At 38.7% G+C, this 24,460-nt stretch overlaps 1 protein-coding gene and 1 pseudogene across 7 annotated transcripts in view; one reads left to right on the plus strand and one right to left on the minus strand.

Moving 5' to 3' along the window:
• Positions 1-24,460, minus strand: part of HSPB11 (heat shock protein family B (small) member 11) — a 65,675-nt gene that overhangs the window by 27,021 nt on the left and 14,194 nt on the right. For 5 of the 7 annotated variants that reach the window (XM_027599632.2, XM_035727032.1, XM_035727029.1 and 2 more), the window contains exons 3-6: positions 16,748-16,854; positions 15,084-15,152; positions 11,772-11,815; positions 6,195-9,989 (exon numbers count right to left, since the gene is read on the minus strand). In XM_027599632.2, coding sequence (XP_027455433.1) covers positions 9,876-9,989; positions 11,772-11,815; positions 15,084-15,152; positions 16,748-16,854 — 334 coding nt within the window. In that variant the 3' untranslated portion in view covers positions 6,195-9,875. Of the gene's footprint in view, positions 1-6,194; positions 9,990-11,771; positions 11,816-15,083; positions 15,153-16,747; positions 16,855-24,460 lie in introns of those variants that run through there. The other 2 variants (XM_035727033.1, XM_035727034.1) reach the window with 2 other exon arrangements.
• Positions 21,407-22,490, plus strand: LOC113925093 (annotated as a pseudogene).

Below are 24,460 nucleotides of genomic sequence, written 5' to 3' on the forward strand. Positions count from 1 at the left end.
TGAGTTTGAGCCCCACGTTGGGCTCTGCGCTCAGTGGGGAGTCTGCTTGAGATTCTCTCTCTTCCTCTCCCTTCCCCTTGTCCCGCCTGCTCTCTCTCTAAGTAAATCTTAAAAAAAACCCAGAAGGGTACATGGATGCTGTTCTCCCTGACATCTGACATGCTTGCACCTGCCAAGTCTGTTGTCTGGAGCCCGCAGGATCCCTGGCTGGGACGCAGGCTCTTGTGTTTCAGCCTCTTTACCTCAGAGATTCGCAGACATTGCTCCACTGTTGTCTAGCAGTCGTGAGAGGAGGAGTCTGAGGCCAGCCTGAGTGATTTCTCCCAGCACTTGAATTGCTTTTGTTTGGACTGGAGACCTGTCAGATTCTTTCTTTATACTTGAGATTCAGTAGACTTCACCAAGACCTAGTTCCAGTGTTGATTGTTTTAATATCAACATTTCCTGTGATACTGCTATGGTCTGAAGATTTGTGGGGCACCCCCCCCCCGATTCATATGCTGAATCCTAAAGCGCAGTGTGATAGTATTAGGGTAGGGTAAGACTGGGAGGAATGCTGAATGGATCACCCATCGGCAGCGAACCCCTTAGGAATGAGGTTGGTGCTGTTATAAAAGTGGCCCCGGAGAGCTAGCTTGCCCCCTTCCACTGGGGGAGGATACAAGCAGTCCGCAACCCCAGAAGATGGCCCTCACCCGACCTTGCTCACACCCTGATCTCAGACTTTCAGGCTCCAGAACCCTAAGAAATAAATTTCTATTGTCTATAAGCCACCCAGTCTATGGCATTCTTGTTATAGTGGCCTGAACAACTAAGGCAAATACAATATCCTCTTCTGGTCCTAAGATTTAATTCTTCTTCTTCTTTTTTTTTTTTTTTTAAATTTCAGGGACATTCTATTCAGTTGTCTCGAACATCTTTTCTATCGTATTTTGTCCTACTCTCTCACTCAGGAAGTAGAATTACAGGTATATTGTATCCCCTGCTCTTCCATAGCTGTTACTTTCTCTGTAACTATTTTTAAAAAAATTTCTTAGAAGATTTTTATTTATTTGAGAGAGAGAGAACACTAGCAGGGTTAGGGGCAGAGGGAGAGGGAGAAGCAGACTCCCCGCTGAGCAGGGAGCCCGATGCGGGGCTCGATCCCAGGACCCTGGGATCATGACCTGAGCTGAAGGCAGACGCTTGACTGAGCCACCCAGGCGCCCCTCTATAACTATTTTTAAATCTGTGTTCTCTTCTTTTCATTTTGTGATTTTTCTCAGGCTCTCTCCTCTGACCCAGATGCTTCTTAAACTGGGTTTATTTCTGCACCAGATACAGTTTGTTGGTTCTTACCCAGTCCCATTTGCCCACCCTCTCCCCTGGATTTCAGGGAGCTGGAAGCCTGAAGGCTACATTCTGGTTGGGTTCTGCCAGTGGGAAGCACTGGTGGGAGCTTAGAAGGTGGGTGGAAGGGAGAAGCCATTTTTCCACTTCTGGCAGGAGAGATTGCAGGGACTGGGTCCTGTGGCTGTGCGGCTGTCACCAGCCACAGTGGTGGGCAGCTTCTGTTCAACCGTGATGGTGCTGACACTGGCCAACAACACCCATGTGGCTCATGGGTGCAACTCTGGTTTACATCCCCACCTCCTATTTGTTTTCCTAGCCTGCCTCTTCAACATTTTGTAACAAATTCCCTGCCTTAGTTCCCTCTCTGCTTTAAATATAGATCTGGAGCAAATGTAGTTTTCCTGGTTGAATGCTGACTGTTACAATTACCATCATTATCCCTTTGCTTCTTATGTGGCTTTACCTCTGAAACGGTTTTCTTTTTCACTTCCGTTTCTTTTCTTGGCACTGGCAGCTTGCTGGTCACCTTCTGCGCCTTATACTTGTATCTCCTCTTTAGCTTTTTGTCTTTTTAAGAGATAACTATTTTTTAGTCTCAATTCTTGTGTTCTTTCATTTCTCTTGTAACATCTGTTGTGCATCCGCCTTATTTTTCTGTTCTTTCCCCTCCATTTCTTTTAGTGGCTAGTTACAGCTTCCCTAGAGTATGGCGGTTCTCAAACGGCGGCATGCATCAAAATCACCTGGAGGGCTTGTTAAGATACAGAGTCATGGGTCCCAACCCCAGCATTTCTGATTCAACAGATCTGCAGTTGGGATAGGAAATCTGCATTTCTAACAAGTTCTCAGGGAAGAGGCTGCCTCCACTGTTTCAGGGACCACACTCTGGGAAGGGGAGCGAGAGTAGATGTTGTCGGTGATCCACCCCGATCCCTCTCACCGAGCCAATGCACCCCTCAGCCAGGTGCTGTGAATGTTGGCTGCTAATGGCTCACAGATGCCCCTTTTCCTGAGAAGTTTCCCCAACAGGAGCTATGCCACCCAGAAATCCCTGAGAAGTTGTGTTCCCCTGAGGGTGACCCATGATTGATGCATTTGTCATACAAAGTCCTGGTCCCTTGCCTCAAGGTGGGAGTAGACCTCTCAGGTGCCATTCATGATCCAGAGCTCCTTATGGGATCAGGCTGGGGCTTCAGCTGAAGCCATAGCTTTTTTTTAAATTTTTTTAAAGATTTATTTATTTTGAGGAGGGGGGCAGAGGGAGAGAATCTTCAAGTGGACTTCCTGCCGAGCGTTATTGGGCTCCATCCCACGACCCTGAGATCACAATCTGAAGGAAACCAAGAGTTGGATGCTCAATTGCCTGAGCCACCCAGGCGCCCCTGAAGCCTCTCTTTGATTAACTTTTTCCCCTTGCCTTATCCTGCTTCCTGAGAGCACTCACTCAATAAATCACCCGTACAAGAGTCCCTGTTTCAGGCTGTTTCTAGAGAAAATGACCTCACGCAGTCCCCTTCTGGGTCTTTTCTGATCACTCTTTAATGGGGCTTATTTTTTGCTGGAACAGAATGTAGAAGGATGAGGAGTAAGCTGGGGCAATCTGCAATTTTCATTTAGATTAGCTGTCTTAAATACCCTCTTATTAAGTTTATTACCTCCTTTGCAATGGGGCTCCTAGAAATCCCCTTCAGTCACACTCTCTGTTTCAACTGCCTTCTCACCGCCTGTTATGCACTGAATTCATATGTTGTAGCTCTAACCCCCAATGTGACTGTGTTTGGAGACAGGGCTTGGAGGTGGTAATGAAGGTTAGATGAGGTCAGGGGGCGCCTGGGTGGCTCAGTCGTTAAGCGTCTGCCTTCGACTCCGGTCATGGTCCCAGGGTCCTGGGATCGAGCCCCGCATCCGGCTCCCTGCTCGGCGGGAAGCCTGCTTCTCCCTCTCCCACTCCCCCTGCTTGTGTTCCCTCTCTCGCTGTGTCTCTCTCTGTCAAATAAATAAATAAAATCTTGGGCGCCTGGGTGGCTCAGTTGGTTAAGCGACTGCCTTCGGCTCAGGTCATGATCCCGGAGTCCCAGGATCGAGTCCCGCATCGGGCTCCCTGCTCAACAGTGAGTCTGCTTCTCCCTCGGACCCTCCCCCCTCATGCTCTCTCTCTATCTCATTCTCTCTCTCAAATAAATAAAAATCTTTAAAATAAATAAATAAATAAATAAAATCTTTAAAAAAAATGTTAGATGAGGTCAGGCTAGGGCACTGATACTAGAGGATCAGTGTCCTTTTAAGTAAAGACACTTTACTTAAAGTGGCTCAGTTAATTGTCTGACTTCGGCTCTGGTGGTGATCCCAGGGTGCTGGGATTGAACGCTATATTGGGCTCTCTGCTCAGTGGGGAGCCCGCTTCTCCCTCTCCCTCTGCCCCTCTCCCCCTGCTTGTGCGCTTGCTTGTGCTCTCTCTGTCAAATAAATAAATAAAATCTTAAAAAAAGAAAAAGAAAAGACACCAGAGAGGGGCACCTGGGTCACTCAAGTGTCTGACTTCAGCTCAGGTCATGATCTTGGGGTCCTGGGATCGAGCCTCGGGTCAGGCTCCCTGTTTGGTGGGAAGTCTGCTTCTCCTTCTCCCTCTGCCCCCCCACCCCTGCTCGCACTCTCTCTCTCAAATAGATAAAATATAAAAAAGAAAAGAGAAAGCCCCAGAGAGTTCTCTCTCCTGCTCTGTACAAAGAGGTCATGTGAGCACATAGGGAGTCGGTGCTCATCTCCAAACCAGGAAGAGAGGTCTCACCCAACCAACTACACTGGCACCCTGATCTTGGCCTTTCAGTCTCCAGAACTGTGAGAAAGTAAATGTCTGCTGTTTAGGCACCCTAGCTTGTGTTATTTTTTCACAGCGGCCCGAGCTGTTTCTAAGACACCCTCCTTCACCACACTTCCTCCAGCAGTCTCCTCTGGTGTATCTTGCCTGTCTCTCCTTCAGCTCCCTCGCCCCTGCCATTCTGAGTTAGTAACCTCAGCCCTCCGGGGACATTGCCCCTCCTCTGAAGCCACCTGCAGGCTGAGATGGCTTCAGTCTAATAAAAAAATTGTTGAAGCAGCTTTCGTGTCTGTGACACGTTCAAGAAAATCTCTAGTTCTGGGAGAGCATAGCAGTTCTCAGCTTCCTTTTCACCAAAATCCTGATGTCACAGGACTTAGTGAAAATCCTCTCCAGTTAGAGGTTGTAACTACTTCCATGAAGATGAAATTCTTTTTTCTTTCTTTTTGTAATTCTTTTGTTGTGAATAATGAGTTTTGAGAAAGGGGATGGAGTAAAAATCCCTTTACCCCACCATCTTTAACCAGAAGTATCCACCCTGTATTTATATATGATTTATATCCCTTTATAAAGTATGATATTTGATGTCTGTATATATATTTTCTAATGTATGGATGCATAGTCGTTTCCAGTTTCCTGTCCTGTAAGAAGCATTGTTATCAATCTTTGCTCATTTGTCATTTATCTGATTATTTCATTAGAATATAATCCTAGAAATGGAATTTGTGTCAAAAGCTATGTGTGTGTTTAACTTTGCATACTGCCACATGTTATTTTAGAAGGTTTGCTATCAGCTACAAAGGGCTGTTGGAGCAACATCTAAAAGGTGACGCCCCCAAAGGATGTCCTCCACGGAGGGGCATTCCTGAGACAGGGCTCATAACAGCAATGCTTTTTAAAAAGTCTGTATAAATGAGTGAGAGACACAAGAATTTTCATTTGTGTAATATTTCTTTGCCCTGTTTGAATACATGGTTAAAATGTCATTAGATTTTTACTTTTTTAAAAAAGTGGCTCAGTTGGTTAAGCATCTGCTTCAGCTCAGGTCATGATCTCGGGGTCCTTTCGGGCTCCCTGCTTCTCCCTCTCCCTCTGCCCTTACCCCTCCCGCTTGTGCTCTCTCTCTCAAATAAATAAAATCTTTAAAAATATAATAAAAAAAAAAAAAGTAAAAACTTGATACAAGGCACTGCGGTAGGCACTGGCCCACAGTAAGTTATCCAAAAACGTATATTTTATTAGCTAGCTTTATTAAAAACTCCTCCAGGATGTTATAGTATAAAGAGATAGAGAACAATGCAAATAAATGAACAATGTTCATTTATTCAGTCAACACATTTTGATTGAAAATGTACTATGTGCCAGGCACTGTTCTCAGGCCTGAGGAATACAGTCAGAAGCAAAAGAAACAAATGTTCCCTGCCCTTGTGGAATTTACATTCCAATGAGGGAAAGAGACAATAAACACAATATACATAATAAAGAAGAAAAATATGTGTTAGTAATAAGCAGGGCCATCCCTAAAAGGTTGTGGGAGCCGAAGGCGATTCAGTCAATTGAGCCCCTACCCAAGATAATCACACTTGAAAGGAGACTGCACTGCCCTCATCTTTCACAGCATGCTTGGGATATGATTAAAGGGAAGAAAATCTCAGCTGAATTTTAGTGGTAGTGTGAAAAGAGAAGTAAGGTACCAGAAGCCCTGAAGCAAAGGACCCAGGGTGGCTAGTTCCAGAACAAAGGAGAAAAACAATGGGGGGAAGGAAGACTGAATGTGTTTATGTTGCAGTGTTGTATGTGGGTGGGGAATGGCCAGGGTGAAGAGACGCTGTAATTTTGGATACCCGAGGCCAGGGAAGGCCTCACTGAGATTTGGTGTAAGGATCTGAAGTACATGAGTTAGCTAGTTGTACAGATATGTAAGGAAAGAGCCCTCCAGGCAGAGGAGGCAAACTCAAAGGTCTCAATCCCAGAGCACACACAGCACAATGGGAGTCAGGAGTCAGTGGGTAGGTGGAAATAAATCCAAATGAGGGATGAAGGGGGCTCAAGGAAGCCAACTGGGGACAAATGAGACTTTAAAAAGATGATGGGTTCAGCAGTGAAGAAAAAAGAAAAAAGATAAAGCCACATATTATTATACCTATTGCTTGAAATTTGGAGAGGTTTTTATAAGGTGAAATGAATTTTTAAAGTCCAGGAAAGCGAAGGTTAAAGAATGCTGTTTTTAAGTAGCATAAAGTGGTATTACAAGCACTACCCTGATAACTTGTTCTCTGCATCCACAGAAGACAGACACAGAGAAAAAAGGCTTAGAGATAATTTACTAGGCCTGTGCCAAAGAGATCAATCAGACAACCCCCGGAGATCCCTTCCAGCAATCTGCGAGCCTTAACCCTGTTTCTTACACAAAGAATCATTGACATTTCAGTTTAGGAAGTTGGCCAAAAGAAAATCCTTAGCATTTCATTTTATTGAACATGAACACAATTGCTCTAAGTCACCTTCCTTCTCAAAAGCCTTAACTGGCTCCAGTGTTAAGGGAAAATATTTGAAAGCATTAAAAGCTCTCTATGATCTGACTGTAATGTATGGTTTTAGTCTTATTCTTCGCCCTAGTCAGACTTAAAAATTCATCATTCCGCAAATGTGTTTGATGACAGAGTACTCCCCTTCACATCTTCAATCACACCAGCATTGCTCTTGAAATACCTTACTCTCCTCCATGTTTCTAAAGCCTACCTTTCTAAGAGTGAATCTGTGCAACAAATCTTGGTAAGTGGTTTATCAGGAAGTATTAAGAATCTTAAAACTGTTCCTAACTTTGACCAATTCCCTTCTGGGAATCTCCTCTAAGGAAATCATTTGAGGGGCAGGCAAAGGTTTTTGCACAAAGATACCCTCAGTAGCAGTACTGATTTTTATTTTTCTATAATGAAGACTGTCAAGCATACACAGAGAGTTGGGTGCAGTAAAGTCCCATATATCCACCACCCAGATCTAATCATTTATTGCCATATTTGTTTCAACTAACACCTTTTCCCTTAAAAAATCTGCTTAAATGTTTTAAAGCAAATCCCAGATATCAGGGCATTTTACCCCTATATACTTCGATATGCATCTCTGAAAAATACAAGCATTTTCTTACCTAAGCTTAATGCCAGTAACACAGCTAGCAAAATGGAACAGTAACAATCAATCCATAAGCATATGGATATTCCCCAAATATCTTTAAAATGTCTGATTTTCAGTCTTTTTGTCAAATCAGCATCCAAATAACATCCCCCACATGGCATGTGGCTATTGGGGCTCTTAATGTCTTTCTGAATCTAGAGTGGACGCCTTCCTTAATTAATTACCATTTTTCATGCCACTGACTTGTTGAAGAAACCAGGGCACTTGTTCTGTAGGATAATCTATATTTTAGACTTGTCTGTGAATCGGTCAGGATAGGCCAGGTCATAGTCCAAATTTCACCGGCTTAAAACAATGAAGCTTTGTTTTTTTTTTTTTTCTGTATGTCCATCTCACATTGAGAGGTCTGCTCCCTGCTATCGTCAGGCTCACTTCCAGACCTAGACTGGTGAAGTAGTTACATCATTGCCAGTCATCGTGACAGAGAAAGAAAAGAGCTTTGAAGGGTCTCATGCAGGCCTAGCTACCACTTTCCCCTCATCTCATTGCCCACATTTGGTCACATGGCCCTACCCAAACAAAGAAGGCCAGGAAGTCTATCTCACCATGTGTAGGAAGGGCACAGATCTGGGCATTTTGGTGAGCTACAAAATGGCTACTAGTCCATTTGCTGCCCTGTGGTGTCATTTTACTTGTTTTTCCATCCCTGTATTTCCCGAAAAATGGAAGTTAACTCTAAAACTTGATTCAATTCAGGCTCAGTAATTTTGGCAAAAGGACTTCAGAGGTTGGCCTGTGTGCTTCCTGTTGCATCACATCAGGAGCACAGAGTGTTTAATTGTAGTAGGTGATAGCAGCAATGGCTACTGTCTCCCTGGCCTCCCATCATATATATGCAAATATGAAAACAATGCGAGAGAGGCAGAGACTGAGAGAGATTGATTTTAAGAAATTGGCTCATATGATTACAAAGTCTGGCGAGTTCAAAATCTGTAGGGTTGGCTGACAGGCTGGAGAGATTGTTGTATAAGTCTGAGCGCTGTCTACCGGCAGAATTCCTTCTTGTCCAGGAAAGGCCAATCTTTGTCCTATGAAGGTCTTCAACTGATGGGATGGAAGGCCATCTGCTTTACTCAAAGTCTACCAATTTAAATGCTAATCTCCTACCAAAAATACCCCACACATAAACATTCAGAATGTTTGAACAAACATCTGGGCATTGTGGCCCAGGCTATGTAACAGATAAAATTAACTATCACAAACATACTTCACTAAGATTATGTTATGGGTTGAACTATGTCTCCAAAAAGACATGTTGAAGTCTTAATCTTTGGTACCTGTGAATGGGACCTTACTTGAAAATATGATTGTTACAGATGTAATTAGGTATGATGAAGCCATACTGGAGTAGGCTGCGCCCTAATTCAATATGACTGATAATAAGAAGAGGAGGAGATACACAGAAACAGATATGCACAGAGGGAAGATGATGTGAAGACACACAAAGAGAATGCCATATGAAGGCAGAGGCAGACACGAGCTACAGTGCCACAAGCCAAGGAATGCCAAGGACGGCCAGCCACTCCAGAAGCTAAGAGAAAGCCATGGAACAGATTGTCCCTCAGAACTTCCAGTAGGAACAAACCCTGTTAATACCTCGATTTCTGACTTCTAGCCTCTAAAACTGTGAGACAACAAATTTCTATTGTTTTAAGGCACCAAGTTTATAGTACATTATTATGGCAGCCCCAAGAAACTAATATGAACCACACAGACAAAATACTATGTTCTAATGCCACTGTTTCCTGTGTGTTTATCAACTTGTGATAAAGTTAGGTTCGTGCATTTCTGTTTGTTTTCAATATTCTGGACTTTTTTTGTTTTAATTTTTGGCTATATTAGTTATTTATGTTTTCAAAAGTCAAGCTATATAAAGTATATTCAGAAAAGTTGTATTTTCCTTCAGTCTGTCCTATCCTGTTCCCTACCTCCCCAACATATACAAAAAAAATCAATTAATATTAATAATGGTTCTCTGTGGGAAGTCAGATTATGTTTTTATCCTAATTCTTCTCTGAGATTTTCAAATCAAGGCAAAAATTAAATTAAAAGAAAAAAATAAAATTTTTTGGACAAGGCCCAGCTCAAGTTCCATGGCCTCCATGAAACCTTCCCATAAGTCCTTTTTCTTTTCTGAACTCATACATTTACTGTCTATATTGCTCACTTAGCCCTTTTCATCAATCAACAAATTAAAAAATGAATGCACTGAACCTAAAAAAATTAATGCACTGAGATCTGAAGGGCACCTTGTGAGATGCTGTGAGGACACAATGTATTATCAGTTAAGTTTTCATATATGGTCATTTCCTTTATTAAGTTGTACATTGAAGTGAGAGCTTTCTTATAGTCTACATGGCGGCCATCACTCCTGACTAATGAACCAAATTCCTTTGCACAAAATGTTGAAGAGAAATTAAAAACTGAAACAGATTAATACAAATCCCTTTAATAAGGCATATCAATGACAACTTCATGTTTAAATAAATATATTGTTAAAAAACCATGCAAGAGTATTTTGTTATAATTACTAAGAAAGATTTGAGACTGCTAGTCCCTCTGCAGAAACACTATGCACAGATGCAAAATGATCAAAGGCTGATATAATAATGAATCTCAAATGAGTGGCGTGGCCATCTCGGGTCTGCAAAGGAAAAATCAATATAGAAGCTTTTAGCAATTCTAGTTAATTTGTTAAACAGCAGTTAGCAGAAGAAAGGGTTTGATGCAAAAATGATATCCTAAATATACAATAATATATAAGATATAATATTCAGCTGCATATAACAGTACCGCTGCTCTGAAGTATCATCAGGCAAGGATCAGCATTGGTTTGATGAAAAATAGCAGGTGGAACTAAAAATTGCAACTTTTCATTTCTGATTAATTTTTTACAAGTGTCTTTGCAACTTTTCATTTCTGATTAATTTTTGACAAGTGTCTTTCTAAAGTATTTTTCATGTTAGGAGACTTCCTTTGTTTGATGATTCCTCTGACTATACTACCCTGAAACATTATTATACTTTTACATTTATATAATTTCTCTGGAAAGCAATTTGGCAATATACATAAGCAGGTATAAATATGTCTACACTGATGGACCCAGTAATTCCATTCCTTGAAATTTAATCTTAGAGAGTAATTTAAAATGTGAAGATCATGGTAGTGAGAACATGCATAAGATGTCCCCTATAGTATTACTTATAATGACAGAGGGAGGAAAAGTGAAATTAGTGAACATTTGCCTATCTTCATACATTTCATTTTAAAATTGTAATTATGAACTTGTAATATAATATTGTTTAAAAAGATACAAAATTCTTCATTTTTACTATTAAACTATGTGATGCACGTTGACAACTAGAAGAAAATAAGTGTAATAAAAGCTCTCGTGGCAGGGTAATAAAATCATGGGTGACTTCCAGCTGCCCACTCTCCCTCACTATTTTCCATATGTTCTATAATGTTGGAATGCTCCTTGATTCACAGTGAGTCCTGAAACAAAATACTTAGCAGAGGCTTACTAATCATAACCCATTAGTAAAGATGGAGAAAAACAGGCAGATAAAATTCAGTCTAATTAATCATTTTTCTGGCCCCCACTGGCCTCTCCAGTCGTTGGGCATATTTGGGTGGTGGAGAAGATAATTAATAGCATTCAAAAACTTCCTACAGAATCTTTTGAAGCACGGATTTCATAGCAGTGCCCAGTAAGTTGTGAAGAAGGAAACTTAATGGACAAGGTTCCTCTTTAAGCCTCATTTAGAAAAACCTTAATGAAACAAACACTACCACCTTAAAAAAAAAAAAAAAAAAGCCCACACATTCAGTTGTTTCACTTTTTTGTGTTTGTCTAAAACCAGGGCCTGATAAACTAGCAGGAACAGAGAAACTCCTGATGAGGCAGCAGCTTCCTCATCAACGGCCATTCATTCCACTTGACAAGCAAAGCCCAATGGAATGTTGTCGAAAAATGCTGGTTCTCTTTCCACCTCATCTCTCTTTGGCTTATTTGTTGCTGATCCTATGCTCCAGTTCCCCTTATGTGAATCTCCCTTGTCCTTTCATGCTTAAATTAACATCCGATTCTGGCATCTCAACCTTTTTTGATTCCTATTCTAAAAGGCCTACAGAATCAAATGAATGAAAGCAAAGCAAGTATATGTTCAAAATAAATGAACAAAATAAAAACAAGTAAGTAAATTGTTTTATCCTTGTTGTTATTCTATGACAGATAAATGCCTTTAGGCATGCTTTATAAGATTATAGTATTATTGAGAATAACCTTCTCTCTTGGTTGATTAGGTATAGAACCTGTAACGTATCACAAGGATATTAACTTTATGACTAAGGAGATAGATTTAAAATGTAAATACATTGTGCTGACTAAAGATAATGTTTATCTCTACAAAGTATATTGACTTACCATAATTTCTTCATTTTGAAGCTGCCCCTCCTTGTGGACTAGATCTAAAACACAAATTTAACAGAAATGAGTTAGGGTTCAAAATACATGAGGACAGCTACTGAAATTTATGCTCAGCAAAACATGATGTCTGGTAAACTACAGTTAGATTAGACTTACCAGGGTTTGGGGGTTAAAATTCAGTATCAAAATAGGAATATTTGATGTAAAAGGCATGAAAGATAAACTGTGAGCTCTAAAACATCTCTAGCGAGTATATACAAAAGGAAATGTAAATCAGAGTAAAAGAATATAAAATAAGGAATTGATAAAATGTGGAAATCCCTCTCAAGGATCAAGCCACTAACAGTTATTACAGGCCTGAAAGGAGCCGTCTTATTACCACTCTCATGGGTAATGACTATAGCTCTGTTTCTCACGCTGACTTTTTACTGTGATGTTGAATTATGCCGCCTGTGAATTCATCTTTTTTGTTATCCAACTTTAGAAAGCCTTTATTCATATAATTTTAAAACAGATTAACTTAGTTGGTCATGAGTTAATCATATCAAACATTCTTTTAGAAACATGAAATATTTGATTGATATAATGATAAATATTGACATTATTTAGAAATTAATTTTATTTGTATCAGAATAGCTGGTGCACATAATTTTTAAAGGCACATACTACAAAAAAGGTAGTCTCTGGGAAGTAAGATGGTGCATGACTTTCTGTTTCCTAACCTCTCTCTGAGGTAATGAATAGTAATCTGCCGCTTGATCCTTTCTTTCACCTTCAGTCCTGCTCCTGAGAGGCAAATACTTTCAACTCCTTCCGCTTTTTTTCCCCTAGAATTGTAACATGTTTATATTCCTTTTCTCGATTTATCAATGTTTTACTGACTTTATTTATTTTTTAAAAGATTTATTTATTTATTTATTTGAAAGAGAGAGAATGAGAGAGAAAGAGAGCATGAGATGGGGGAGGGTCAGAGGGAGAAGCAGACTCCCTGCTGAGCAGGGAGCCCGACGTGGGACTCGATCCCGGGACTCCAGGATCATGACCCAAGCTGAAGGCAGTCGCTTAGCCAACTGAGCCGCCCAGGCGCCCAATGTTTTACCGACTTTATATTACGGTAGGAGGAAACTAGGTTTCTTAGATCAATATCCTCTTCCTCCTCCTCCAACTTTTCCCTCTTGCCATCCTCTCAATTTTGAAATCAATACTTGACAGCTACATTATTGCCTATGTAAATGTTATTTACTCCTGAAATAAGTATCGAATTATGATCCCATTTTCTTTCCTATACAACTCCTCCTCTACCAGGAGTTAATAATAACCTCTTCTTTCATTGCTTAGTTTTTCAGTTATGAAAAATTGGAAAATTTCACATCAAAGAAGACACAATATAATTTCTGTATATACCCATCATCTTGATTTTATCATTACTAACATTTCACTATACTTGATTTATGGAATCTTTTTTGCTAAAGTATTTTATTTTTTAAAAGTTTTTATTTGAGAGAGAGAGCGCGCACGTGAGAGAGAGCACGAGCAGTGGGGTGAGGAGCAGAGGGAGGGAGAAGCAAACTCCCTGTTAAGTAGGGAGCCTGACACAGGGTTCGACCCCAGGACTCTGGGATCATGACCTGAGCCGAAGGCAGACGTTTAATCGACTGACCCACCCAGGTGCCCCTTGCTAAAGTATTTTAAAGAAAATATAAGACAACATGACATTTCACCTCCAAATATTTGATTATCCATCTCTCAATAATAAGGATATTTTCTTACATAACCATAATACTATCATACCAATATTAAAAAATGCTTTAATATCACATAATACCCAGTCCACATTTAAATTCCCAAATGTCCCCAAAATGTCTTTTTATAGTTGGTTTATTCAAATCAGAATTAAGTCTCCTTTAATCTTGAACTGCTTTCTTTCCCCAACACACATTTTTCCCCATGTCACTGACTTATTGAAGAGACCAGGTCAGTCTTCCTGTAGAATGTCCCACATTTTGTCATCTTGCCTCTTCATGGTTTCATTACGTTTATTCCTCTATCTTCTATTTCCTATATACTGGAATTAGAGCTAAAGGCTTGATTATATTCAGGGTTTGAGGCATTCATCAAATGTCTGGTGATCTTTGGCTCTCTTTTGTTACTTATAAATAAATCATTTTAAAACTGTGTGCATGAGCCAGGCTCACTGACTAGGACTTCTATAGAGCTACCAAGAATGAGCTAGCCTTCGTCAGTGTCCATAGATCTTTTTTCTGGAGCCATTTGGTTTCCCCAAAAATATTTAGTCTCCTGGCTGGGGCTGTATTCTTGATTGCTGTCATAAACAGTAGAGCATAGAGGAGTTCTCACCATTCAATAAGCAGGCTTCCACTTAAATCCTGTTTTCAACTCCACGTCTCACTTACTTTCTCTACTATGTCTGGTCTCCCTGAGTTCTGACCTCAACATTCAGTGTCCCTTGTTATCCCTTGCAGGTGGTTTGTGGGAGGAAGGAGGAGTCATATAGTTTTGTGGGACAGGAGAACTTACCCTAGGGTCAGACACTCTGTATATAGATGTTCAATTAATCACCTTTGTTTTCTGGTCCGTGTCTCACTCGCACTTTCCATGGTACCTTCTGCCTTCAAATTCTAGACCTTCCTGGGGTTTTGTTGGGCAAACTGGCTTGCTTTACATTGATATTCTCCTTGGAGGGCACTTAGGTTATAACCTACTCCATTCAGCTACATTAATTACTTCTCTTCCATCTGTGTCCTCTCTTCCATAATATAGATGAACCCCTCACAGCCTCTTCGGTCTCCTGTTTTCTGTTTGTTTTTAGTTTTTGTCCTTGTAGGTTTATGCCTCCTTTTATTCCTTTATTATTATTTTCAGGGTATTTTGGGAAGGAAAGGAAACAGACACATGAAAACATGTTGTGTTTAACTAGAGGCAATTCTGCTGCTGACCTTGAAATAGTACCATTAGGAAAGAAGGAAAGTCAAGAAACTAATATTTATTGTCTACCATATATAGTATGGTAGATACTACGTTCACAAAAACCTTAAATGGTAGGTTACTGTCCCCATTTTTCAGATAAGGATACTGAAACTCAGAAAAATTAAGTCTTAACATGCTAACATTACATAACCAGTAAGTGAAAAAAACAGTCTTATACTGAAACCTAGGTTTTTCTAGGCTCTAAATAGAGTCACAGGAGTCAACTTTTTTCACCAAAATGCAGCCGAATTGGAAATACAGAATCAGGGACAATTCTCTACTCTCTCATGCCCAGAACAGTGCTGGTGAAAAAGCACATACCTCTTTCAATCCACGGCTCAAAATCAATTGGCTCTTTAGATGTGCTCTTTTCAATCCTCAAGGTCCTCACTGACATTGTAAGTAAACAAAATAAATAAAGTGTTAATTACCTACCTGATTTTATGTTGCTGTCCCTATATTCCTTTTTTTTCTCTGTCTGAAAGTGTCAAGCACTGGTGGGACTGTACAAAGTACTGGGATCAGAAATACATGTTCTGAAAATCATTCACGTACTGTTTTTCTGTAGGGCCCTATGGTAAAATGCAGTCTTGTGTCACTGTAATCTTATAAATGTTGGCAAAGCACATAATACAGAGTCTTTTTGAATTTGGTGTCATCCAGTTTTTTGTGTACTGGTAATAGTAATGGTAATAATAATAATAATAATAATACTGTTAGTGATCTTGATCTTGGTCATAAACCTTTATGAAGAAACTACTGTGAGTCAGGCATATTTACTTATTCACTCTTGACTATAATCTTATAAGAAAAAGTATTACTAATCCACTTTACTGATGAGGAAACAGGCTTAGAGAAATCAGCACCTTAGAGAAGTCAGGCAAAGTGTTCAATGATACAGAGCTAGTAAGGGCCAGAAGTGGAATTCAAACTTTAGGTGGGTCTGACTCCAGAGCCTCTACAATTCATGACAGTAGAGACTTAACCAGAATGCAGGCATCTTCCTTCTGCATTGTTTTCTCTCCATTACCCCTAACCCAGATCCTGCTATCGCAGAACCATTCTTCTCTGTTCTGTGCCCTGGGGGGAGGACCCCTGTGGATGGCACCACTGGCTTCTGGTCAGATTTGGCCAATGGGTGGCACTGGGAGGAAACTGGAGGGCAGTGGCGAAATGAGATCACATTGTTTTTTCCCCACTCCCTTCCTGCTTCCGTGCCCTGTCTTTGACAGTGGTTGGGTCCCTTCATGATTACAGCTGCTGCCGGGCAGGCCCTTAGCCACAGACTCCAGCTCTCACTGGGCTCTGGTAACACAATTTCCATCCCTTATCCCAGGGGTGGTAATGGCTTATTGCTGTGGCCAGTTTCAGGGCATTCTCACCATCCCTGGTTTGTTCCCTTACCCAGACCATAATTTTGTAAGTAATCTCATCAATAAAGCCTTTTCATTTGGGATGTATTCTTTCCTGCCATGATTTTATCTGAAATACTTTATCCTTAAATAAACACAAGACAGGATTAGAATGATGTTCCAAAGGGAGAGTCCCCTCCTAAATCCCTCAGAAAATGCCATTATTAATAGAAGAATAAAAATTATCCAATGCAAATAATCAAAGTTATCAGATTTTCAGAAAGAATTTGACAGAGAACCCCAAGCCAAATGACTCTGGAATAAAGATGTTGAAGAACCTAGTGTTCTGGCAAGCTGGATTCTTATGTTCATAATAGGGTTTTTTGCCAAAGATTTTCACATAGTAAATTGCATGGAAATTATTATGCGCTTTGGAAGCGTTTCAAATTTGCAATTTTAGAGAAGCTAACTGTGCTCAAGGCAGTTAACTCATACTCCCCACTTTCCCACCCCAGCCATAAAACTGGATTCCATGCTGCAAAGAAAAGTTAGTGTTTTGCCAAAGTTTATATATGTGCCCTCTACCTATGGGAAAATTAAAAGATGATGAATATTAATGTATTATTTGCTTACCAAAGTAACTTTGGATTACAAGCCTTTCAATCCTTACATGTTTGTGAAAACAAATAATGAACTCTTGGGGAAACATTCCTGTTGTGGTCCAAAATGTTTCTGGATTCCTATGGTTAATTTTAAAGAAAAAGAAAAAAGAAGAGCCAAATAAAAATACTTAATCACAAAATTCTAGTGGATAAGTATTTTAAATAAATGACCCTGGATTCTTGAAATCCCTTTCTATCTCTTCCTTCTGCCTCTAATCTCTCCCCAACTTTAATAATTCTTTACTACTAGCGGATACATTTTTTAAAAACATAGAAACAGAATTGATGTCATTCTTGTCTAAAAGCCTTCAGTGGCCCCTTAGTGCCTATAAATCTGCCCGTGTAGTATGGCATTTTACGACCCTGTATGATCTGGTCCCATTATTAAAGTACGCTGTCTCCCATCACGGTATCCTCTCCTGTTACTGTAGTCACATTGGGCCAATTAAGATTCTACAAACATGTCATACAGGCACGTTTCTGTGCTTTACTTAGTTCATGAGGTTCTCTTGACCCAAAAGCCTCTCTTCCCTTACGAGTTTATTCGCTCTTTGGTCCCATCTCTCAACCCCAACAAGTCAGAATCACCTCAGCCCTCCTTTGCACTCAGCATCCATTTTTGCATTGGTACTTACCTCCTGTGCTTTTATGGCTCCTGCTAGATGCTGAGTTCTCTGAGTCCAACCACTTTCTCTTAATTATCTTTATACCCCAGCAACTATTGCAATGGCTGACCCATAGTAGATGCACAGTAGATGTGTGTTGAAAAAAAACATGCATTCAATTTTATGTCATATATGTAATCAAATATATACATAATATATATAGTACTGTCCACAGAAATAACCATTTCTATTTTAACTATATAAGCTCCTTCTTTCTTTTTTGGATGTAAAATTTTACCTACAGTGAAATTTATTTTAAGTATACAATTCGATGAGTTTTGACAAATGTATATACTTATGTAACCATTATGCTAGGGCAACCAATACCCCCAATTAAGATAATATAACATTTCTATTGCTCCAGAAACTTTCCTTCTCTTTCCTTCCAGACAATTCTTACCTCCCCTAGGCAACTATTGCTCTGTTTTTTGTGACCATAGACTATGCCACAATTTGGTTATTCATTCTTTTAATTATTTTGTTGGATATTTGGATTGCTTCCAGCTTTTTAGTATTATGAATAGGTTGTTATAAACATTCTTGTACAAGTGTTTTTGGGACGTATTTTCATTCCTCTTGGGCAATTATTAGGAGTAGAATTGCTGGGTCATAGGGCAGAGGTATGTATAATTTTACAAGAAGCTGCCAGATTTCCAAAGTGATTGTACTATTTTACATTCCTACCAGCAATGTAAGAGAGTTCTAGTTGCTCCATACCCTTTTCAGCACTTGCCTTTGTCAGCTCTTTTAATTTTAGCTATTCTAGTGCATATAAAATGGTGTTCGACAATGGTTTTAATTTGCATTTCCCTGATAACAAACGATGCTAAGCACTTTTCTCATATATATACATATAGAGACCAAAAGCTTTACTGACAACACAATTTATACATATTTTATATATGCGTTACATACTGTATTCTTACAATAAAGTAAGCTAGAGTAAAGAAAATGTTAAGTAAATCTGAAGGAAGAGAAAATATATTTATACCTCTGTACATATATTTATTGAAAAAAATCCCATGCAGTTCAAACCCATGTTATTCAAGGGTCAACTGTACTTTACTATATATTTTTGTAGGAGTCCTTTGTGAGATGTATGTATTGTGAATATTTTCTCCCAATCTGTAGTCTGTCTTTCCATTTTCTTACTTGTGTCTTTCAATGAGTAGAAGTTTTATTTTTGGTGAAGTCCAGTTTTATTACTTGTTTCTTGTATGTTTAGTGATTTTTATGTCAAAGAAATCTTTGCCTACCTCACTGTTACAAAGGTACTTTCTGATGTTTTCTTCTTAAAGCTTAGTAATTTTAGCTCCAAGTGGAGATCTATGATCCATCCTGAATTAACCTTTTTGGGCTTGGTATGAGGTAGGGATGGAGGTTCATTTTTATCAGTGTTTATTCAGGCATTCCAGCACCATTTATTAAAAGACTTTCCTTTTCTTATTGAACTGCCTTGGTGTCTTTGCCTACAATTAATGGCCTATATATAGGTAGATCTGTCCCCTTCATCTTATTCCATTGATCTGTTTCTATATCCTTAGCCTTCTGTTGAAAATTAATTGACTTTGTATATGTGGATTTATTTCTGGGTTTTCTATTCTGTTCCATTGGTATATATATATCTATCTTTACAAAAATACCACACTATTTTGATTACTATAAGTTATTTTTAAGTCTTGAAATCAGATAATGTAAATGCTCAAACTTTCTTCTTTTTCAAATTACTTTGACCAGACTAGGCCTTTGCATTTCCATATACATTTCAGAATCAACTTGTGTTTTCTGTAAAAGTCAACTGAGGGACGCCTGGGTGGCTCAGTCAATTCATTGTTTTTGACTCAGGTCATGATCCTGGGTCCTGGGACTGAGTCCCACATCAGGCTCCTTGCTCAGCAGGAAGCCTGCTTCTCCCTCTGCCTGCTGCTCCCCCTGCTTGTGTTCACACTCTTGCTCTCTCTCTCTCTCTCTCTGACAAATAAATAAATAGTAAAATCTAAAAAAAAAAAAAAGTCAATTGAGATTTTGATCGACAATGTACTGAATCAACAGGTTATTTTTGGGAGAAATTGCCACCTTAATAATACTGAGTTTTCCAACCATGAATGTAGTGTATCTTTTCATCAACTTAGTTATTTAATTTTTCTCAGCAACATTTTGTGGTTTTCACTGTAAAGGTTTTGCATATCTTGTTAAATTTATTCTTAACTCTTTTATGTTTTGACTGCTATTGGAAATGGAATTTTTTTAAACTTTAATTTCCAACTGTTTCCTGCTATTATATAGTAATACAACTGATTTTTGCATATTGGCCTTGCTAAATTTACTTATTAGCTATAGTAGGCTTTTTAAAATAGATTCCTTGTTAATATAGATTCTTATGAAACATTAAGACAATCTGTGAACAAAGACAATTTTACTCTTTTTTTAAAAAATTTATTTATTTGACAGAGAAAGAGAGAGAGCGTACAAGCAGGGGGGGTGGCAGGCAGAGGGAGAAGCAGGCTCCCCACTGACCAGGGAGCCTGATGTGGGGCTTGATCCCAGGACCCTGGAGTCATGACCTGAGCTGAAGGCAGCATAACCTACTGAGCCACCCAGGCACCCCAATTTTACTATTTCTAATCCTTATGTGTTTTATGTCTTTTTTTGGCCTTATTGCATGGGCAAAAACCTCCAAAACAATGCTGAATAGGAACAGTGAGAGCAAACATTCTTGCTCCCTTTCCAATCTCAGAGGGGAAAGCATTTATTATTTCACCACCAAGCTGAACATGTTTAGTAGATGCCTTTCTCAGATTGAGGAAGTTCCCTTCTCTTCTTTGTTTGCTAAGAATTGTTATCATGAATGAATGTTGAATTTTGTCAGATGCTTTTTCTTCATCTATTGGGATGATCATATGATTTTTCTCCCTTGTTCTGGCAATGTGGTGAATTACACTCAACCTTGTATTCCTGTGATAATGTGGTAAATATGCCAACCTCGCATTCCCAGGATTAATTCCATTTGCTGGATTCAATTTATAAGGATTTTTGTGTCTATGTTCATAAGGGATATTGGTCTTTAATTTTCCTTTCTTGTTTCCATGCTTTTTTTCTTTCCTTTCCTTTCCTTCCTTTTCCTTTCCTTGTAATGTCTTTGTCAGATTTTGGTATCAGGGCCATGCTGTTCTCATAAAAAACAATTTGAGAAATGTTTCCTGCTCTGTTTTTGAAAGATTTATGTTTTCCTCTGAATATTTGATAGAATTTAATTTATACAAGAGATACAAGACTATTCAAATTTTCTATTTCATCTTTTGTGATTTTTATAGGTTTTTTAAGGGATCAGTCCACTTAAATTGTCAAATTTATTAGCCTAAATTTGTTCTTTAATTAAAAACATTTTAAAATTGAGGTATAATTGACATACAACATATTAGTTTCAGGTATAAAACATAATTATTTGATATCCTAAATTTGTCCTTGATAGTGACTTATTAATCTTTTAGAAACTATAGTGATGTTGCTTCTTTTATTGCTGGTACTGGTGATTTATATTTTCTCTATTCTTTCTTTGTCAATCTTCCTAGAGATTTATAATTTTTAATAAACCTTTCAGATAATCAATTTTGGCTTTGCTAATTTTTTCTAATTGTCTATTTTCTATTTTATTGATTTCTGCTCTTACCTTTGTTATTTATTTTCTTCTACTTTCTTTGGGTATAATTTGCTCTTCTTTATCTAGCTTCCTACTGTGGAAATTTAATTACTGGTTTTTAAAAATTCTTTTTAAGATAAAATATTTATGCTATAATAAATTTCCCTGTAAGCATCACTTTAGCTGCATCCACAAATGTGGATATATTGTGTTTTCATCATCATTTGGTTAGAAATATTTTCTAATATACCTTGTGATTTCTTCTTTGACTGATGGGTTATTCAGAAGTGCCATGTTTAGCCCTTTTGGCTCCCTGAGCAGTGCCATGGCAGTTGCTAAGAACAAGCGCTTTACGAAAGGTAGCAATAAGGGAGCCAAGAAGAAAGCAGTTGATACATTTTCTAAGAAAGACTGGTATGATGTGAAAGCACCAGCTATGTTCAATATAAAACACATTGGAAAAACATTAGTCACAAGAACTCAAGGAACCAAAATCGCATCTGATGGCCTCAAGTGTCGTGATTTTGAAGTGAGCCTTGCTGACCTGCAGAATGATGAAGCTGCATTGAGCAAATTCAAGCTAATTACTAAGGATGTTCAGGGCAAAAAGCCTGACTAATTTCCATGGCATGGATCTTACCTGTGACAAAATGTGCTCCATGGTCAAAAAATGGCAGACCATGATTAAAGCTCATGTTGATGTCAAGACTACTGATGGTTATTTGCTTCATCTGTTTTGCTTTTTTTTAAAAGATTTTATTTATTTGACAGAAAGAGACACAGCGAGAGAGGGAACATAAGCAGGGGGAGTGGGAGAGGGAGAAGCAGGCCTCCCCTGGAGCAGGGGGCCCGATGCGGGACTCCATCCCAGGACCCTGGGATCATGACCTGAGCCAGAGGCAGACGCTTAACAACTAAGCCACCCAGGTGCCCCTGTTTTGTGCTGGTTTTACTAGAAAACGCAATAATCAGATTTGGAAGACCTCTTATGCTCAGCACCAACAGGTCCGTCAAACTTGGAAAAAGATGATGGAAATCATGACCCAAGAGGTGCAGACAAATGACTTGAAGGAAATGGTCAACAAATTGATTTCAGACAGCATTGGAAAAGATATAGAAAAAGCCTGTCAGTCTATTTATCCACTCCATGATGTCTTCGTTAGAAAAGTAAAAATGCTGAAGAAGCCCAAGTTTGAATTGGGAAAGCTCTTGGAGCTTCATGGTGAAGGTAGTAATTCTGGAAAAGCTACTGGGGATGAGACTGGTGCTAAAGTTGAACAAGCTGATGGAGATGAACCACCAGTCCAAGAATCTGTTTAAAATTCAGACATTTAATGGTGACAAATAAAAAATCTTACTTGTGATGTTTAATTTCTGATGGTTCTTTTTAAATAAGGTAGGCTTGGTGAATCAGATATTCTGAACTGATGGTGATGTGAACTTTTCTGAACTGTTGTATGGATTTTATCCATTGCTCTGTGTTACTAAATAGCTGCAAAAGAGTAGTGATCCATTTTAAGCTGTAGTGATCTAGGAGTATTATAGAGGATTAATAAAAGGAAATCTTAAAAAAAAAAAGTGCCATGTTTAACTTCTAAGTTTCAGGGACGTTTTTCCAGATATCTTTTAAAAATTTACTTGTAATTTATTTATTTTTAAAGATTTTATTTATTTTTTGAGAGAGAGAGAATGAGAGATAGAGAGCATGAGAGGGAAGAGGGTCAGAGGGAGAAAGCAGACTCCCTGCTGAGCAGGGAGCCCGATGCGGGACTCGATCCCGGGACTCCAGGATCATGACCTGAGCCGAAGGCAGTCGCTTAACCAACTGAGCCACCCAGGTGCCCAAAATTTACTTGTAATTTAATTACATAGTGGTCAGAGAACAAATTCTTTTTTCTCCAGTTTTAATTTAAATTAAATTTAATTTAATCAACATATAATGTTGTGTAAGTTTAAGGTATACAACATGATGATTTGTTTACGTGAAATCATGACCATAATAAAGTTAGTTTACACATCCATCATCTCACATGTACCAATTTTTTGAATACATATTCCCTAAGGTATCAATCTTTTGAAATTTATTGACTTTATGGTCCAGCACATTTCAGTGAATGTTTAATGTATACTTCTTCCAAGTGTCATTGTTTGTTTGTTTGTTTTTAAAGATTTTATTTATTTATTCATGAGAGACAGAGAGAGAGAGAGAGAGAGGCAGAGGGAGAAGCAGGCTCCCAAGGAGCAGGGAGCCCGATGCGGGACCCGATCCCAGGACTCTGGGATCATGACCTGAGCTGAAGGCAGACGCTTAACCATCTGAGCCACCCAGGCGCCCCAAGTGTCATTGTTGATTATAGTGTTGTATAAATGTCAATTCAGTCAAGGTGACTGACACTGTTGTACAGATCATTCTATCTTTATAATGTCTTTACTACCTGTATCTTTAGGTTCTTTGTCTGGCTACTTTATCATTACTGAAAGGTGTTAAAATCTCCACCTATGATTGTGGATTTGTTTATTTCTCTCTTTCATCTGTCAGTTTTTGCTTTATGTATTCTGAAGACTATCTCTTCCTGATGAAAGAATGCTCAAACATTATAAAATGTTCCCTTTATCTCTGGAATTCTCCTCATCTTACATTCTACTCTGTCTGGTAGGGATATAGCCATATAGCCACTTTCTTATGTTTACTGTTTATAGGATACATCTTTTTCATCCTTTTATTTTCAACCTATTTGTGATTTTATAATTAAAGTACATCTCTTGCAGAGTATATACCTGTGTGTTGTATTTTTACCCAGTCTGACAATTTCTGTCAATTTCTATTATTTAATTGAAGTGTTTAGCCCATTGGCATTTAATATAATTATGGATATGGCTGGGTTTAAGTCTACCATCTTGCTATTCATTTTCTATTTGTCCCTATTTTTTTCTTGTTCTATTTCTCCTTTTCTATCTACTTTTGACTGAATAAAAAAAGCTAAAATTCCATTTAATTTTCTTCGTGTGTGTGTGTGTGTGTGTGTGTGTGTGTGTGTGTATGTGTGTGTGTGGTTATTCTCAAGGTCATAAGAACCTCATGATAGTAAATTTACATTGAACTCCGTTTTTGTGCCATTATTTTCATATATTTTACATTTATACATATAACATTTATTACATATATACATAATAAATCCCACAGTACAATGTGTTTTTCCCCATTAAGTGGTCAGTTGAATTTTTTAAAAATTAAAAGAAAAAGAATAGTTTTTTTACATTTATCATTTCCAATGCACTTAATTTCTTGCTGTAGGTTTAAATCTCCATCTAGTATTATTAACACTTCAACATGCAGAACTTCCTTTAACATTTCCTGTGATACAGGTCTACTTGTGGT

This window comes from Zalophus californianus, chromosome 4, assembly GCF_009762305.2.
Source record: "Zalophus californianus isolate mZalCal1 chromosome 4, mZalCal1.pri.v2, whole genome shotgun sequence".
Classification (NCBI taxonomy): Eukaryota; Metazoa; Chordata; class Mammalia; order Carnivora; family Otariidae; genus Zalophus; species Zalophus californianus.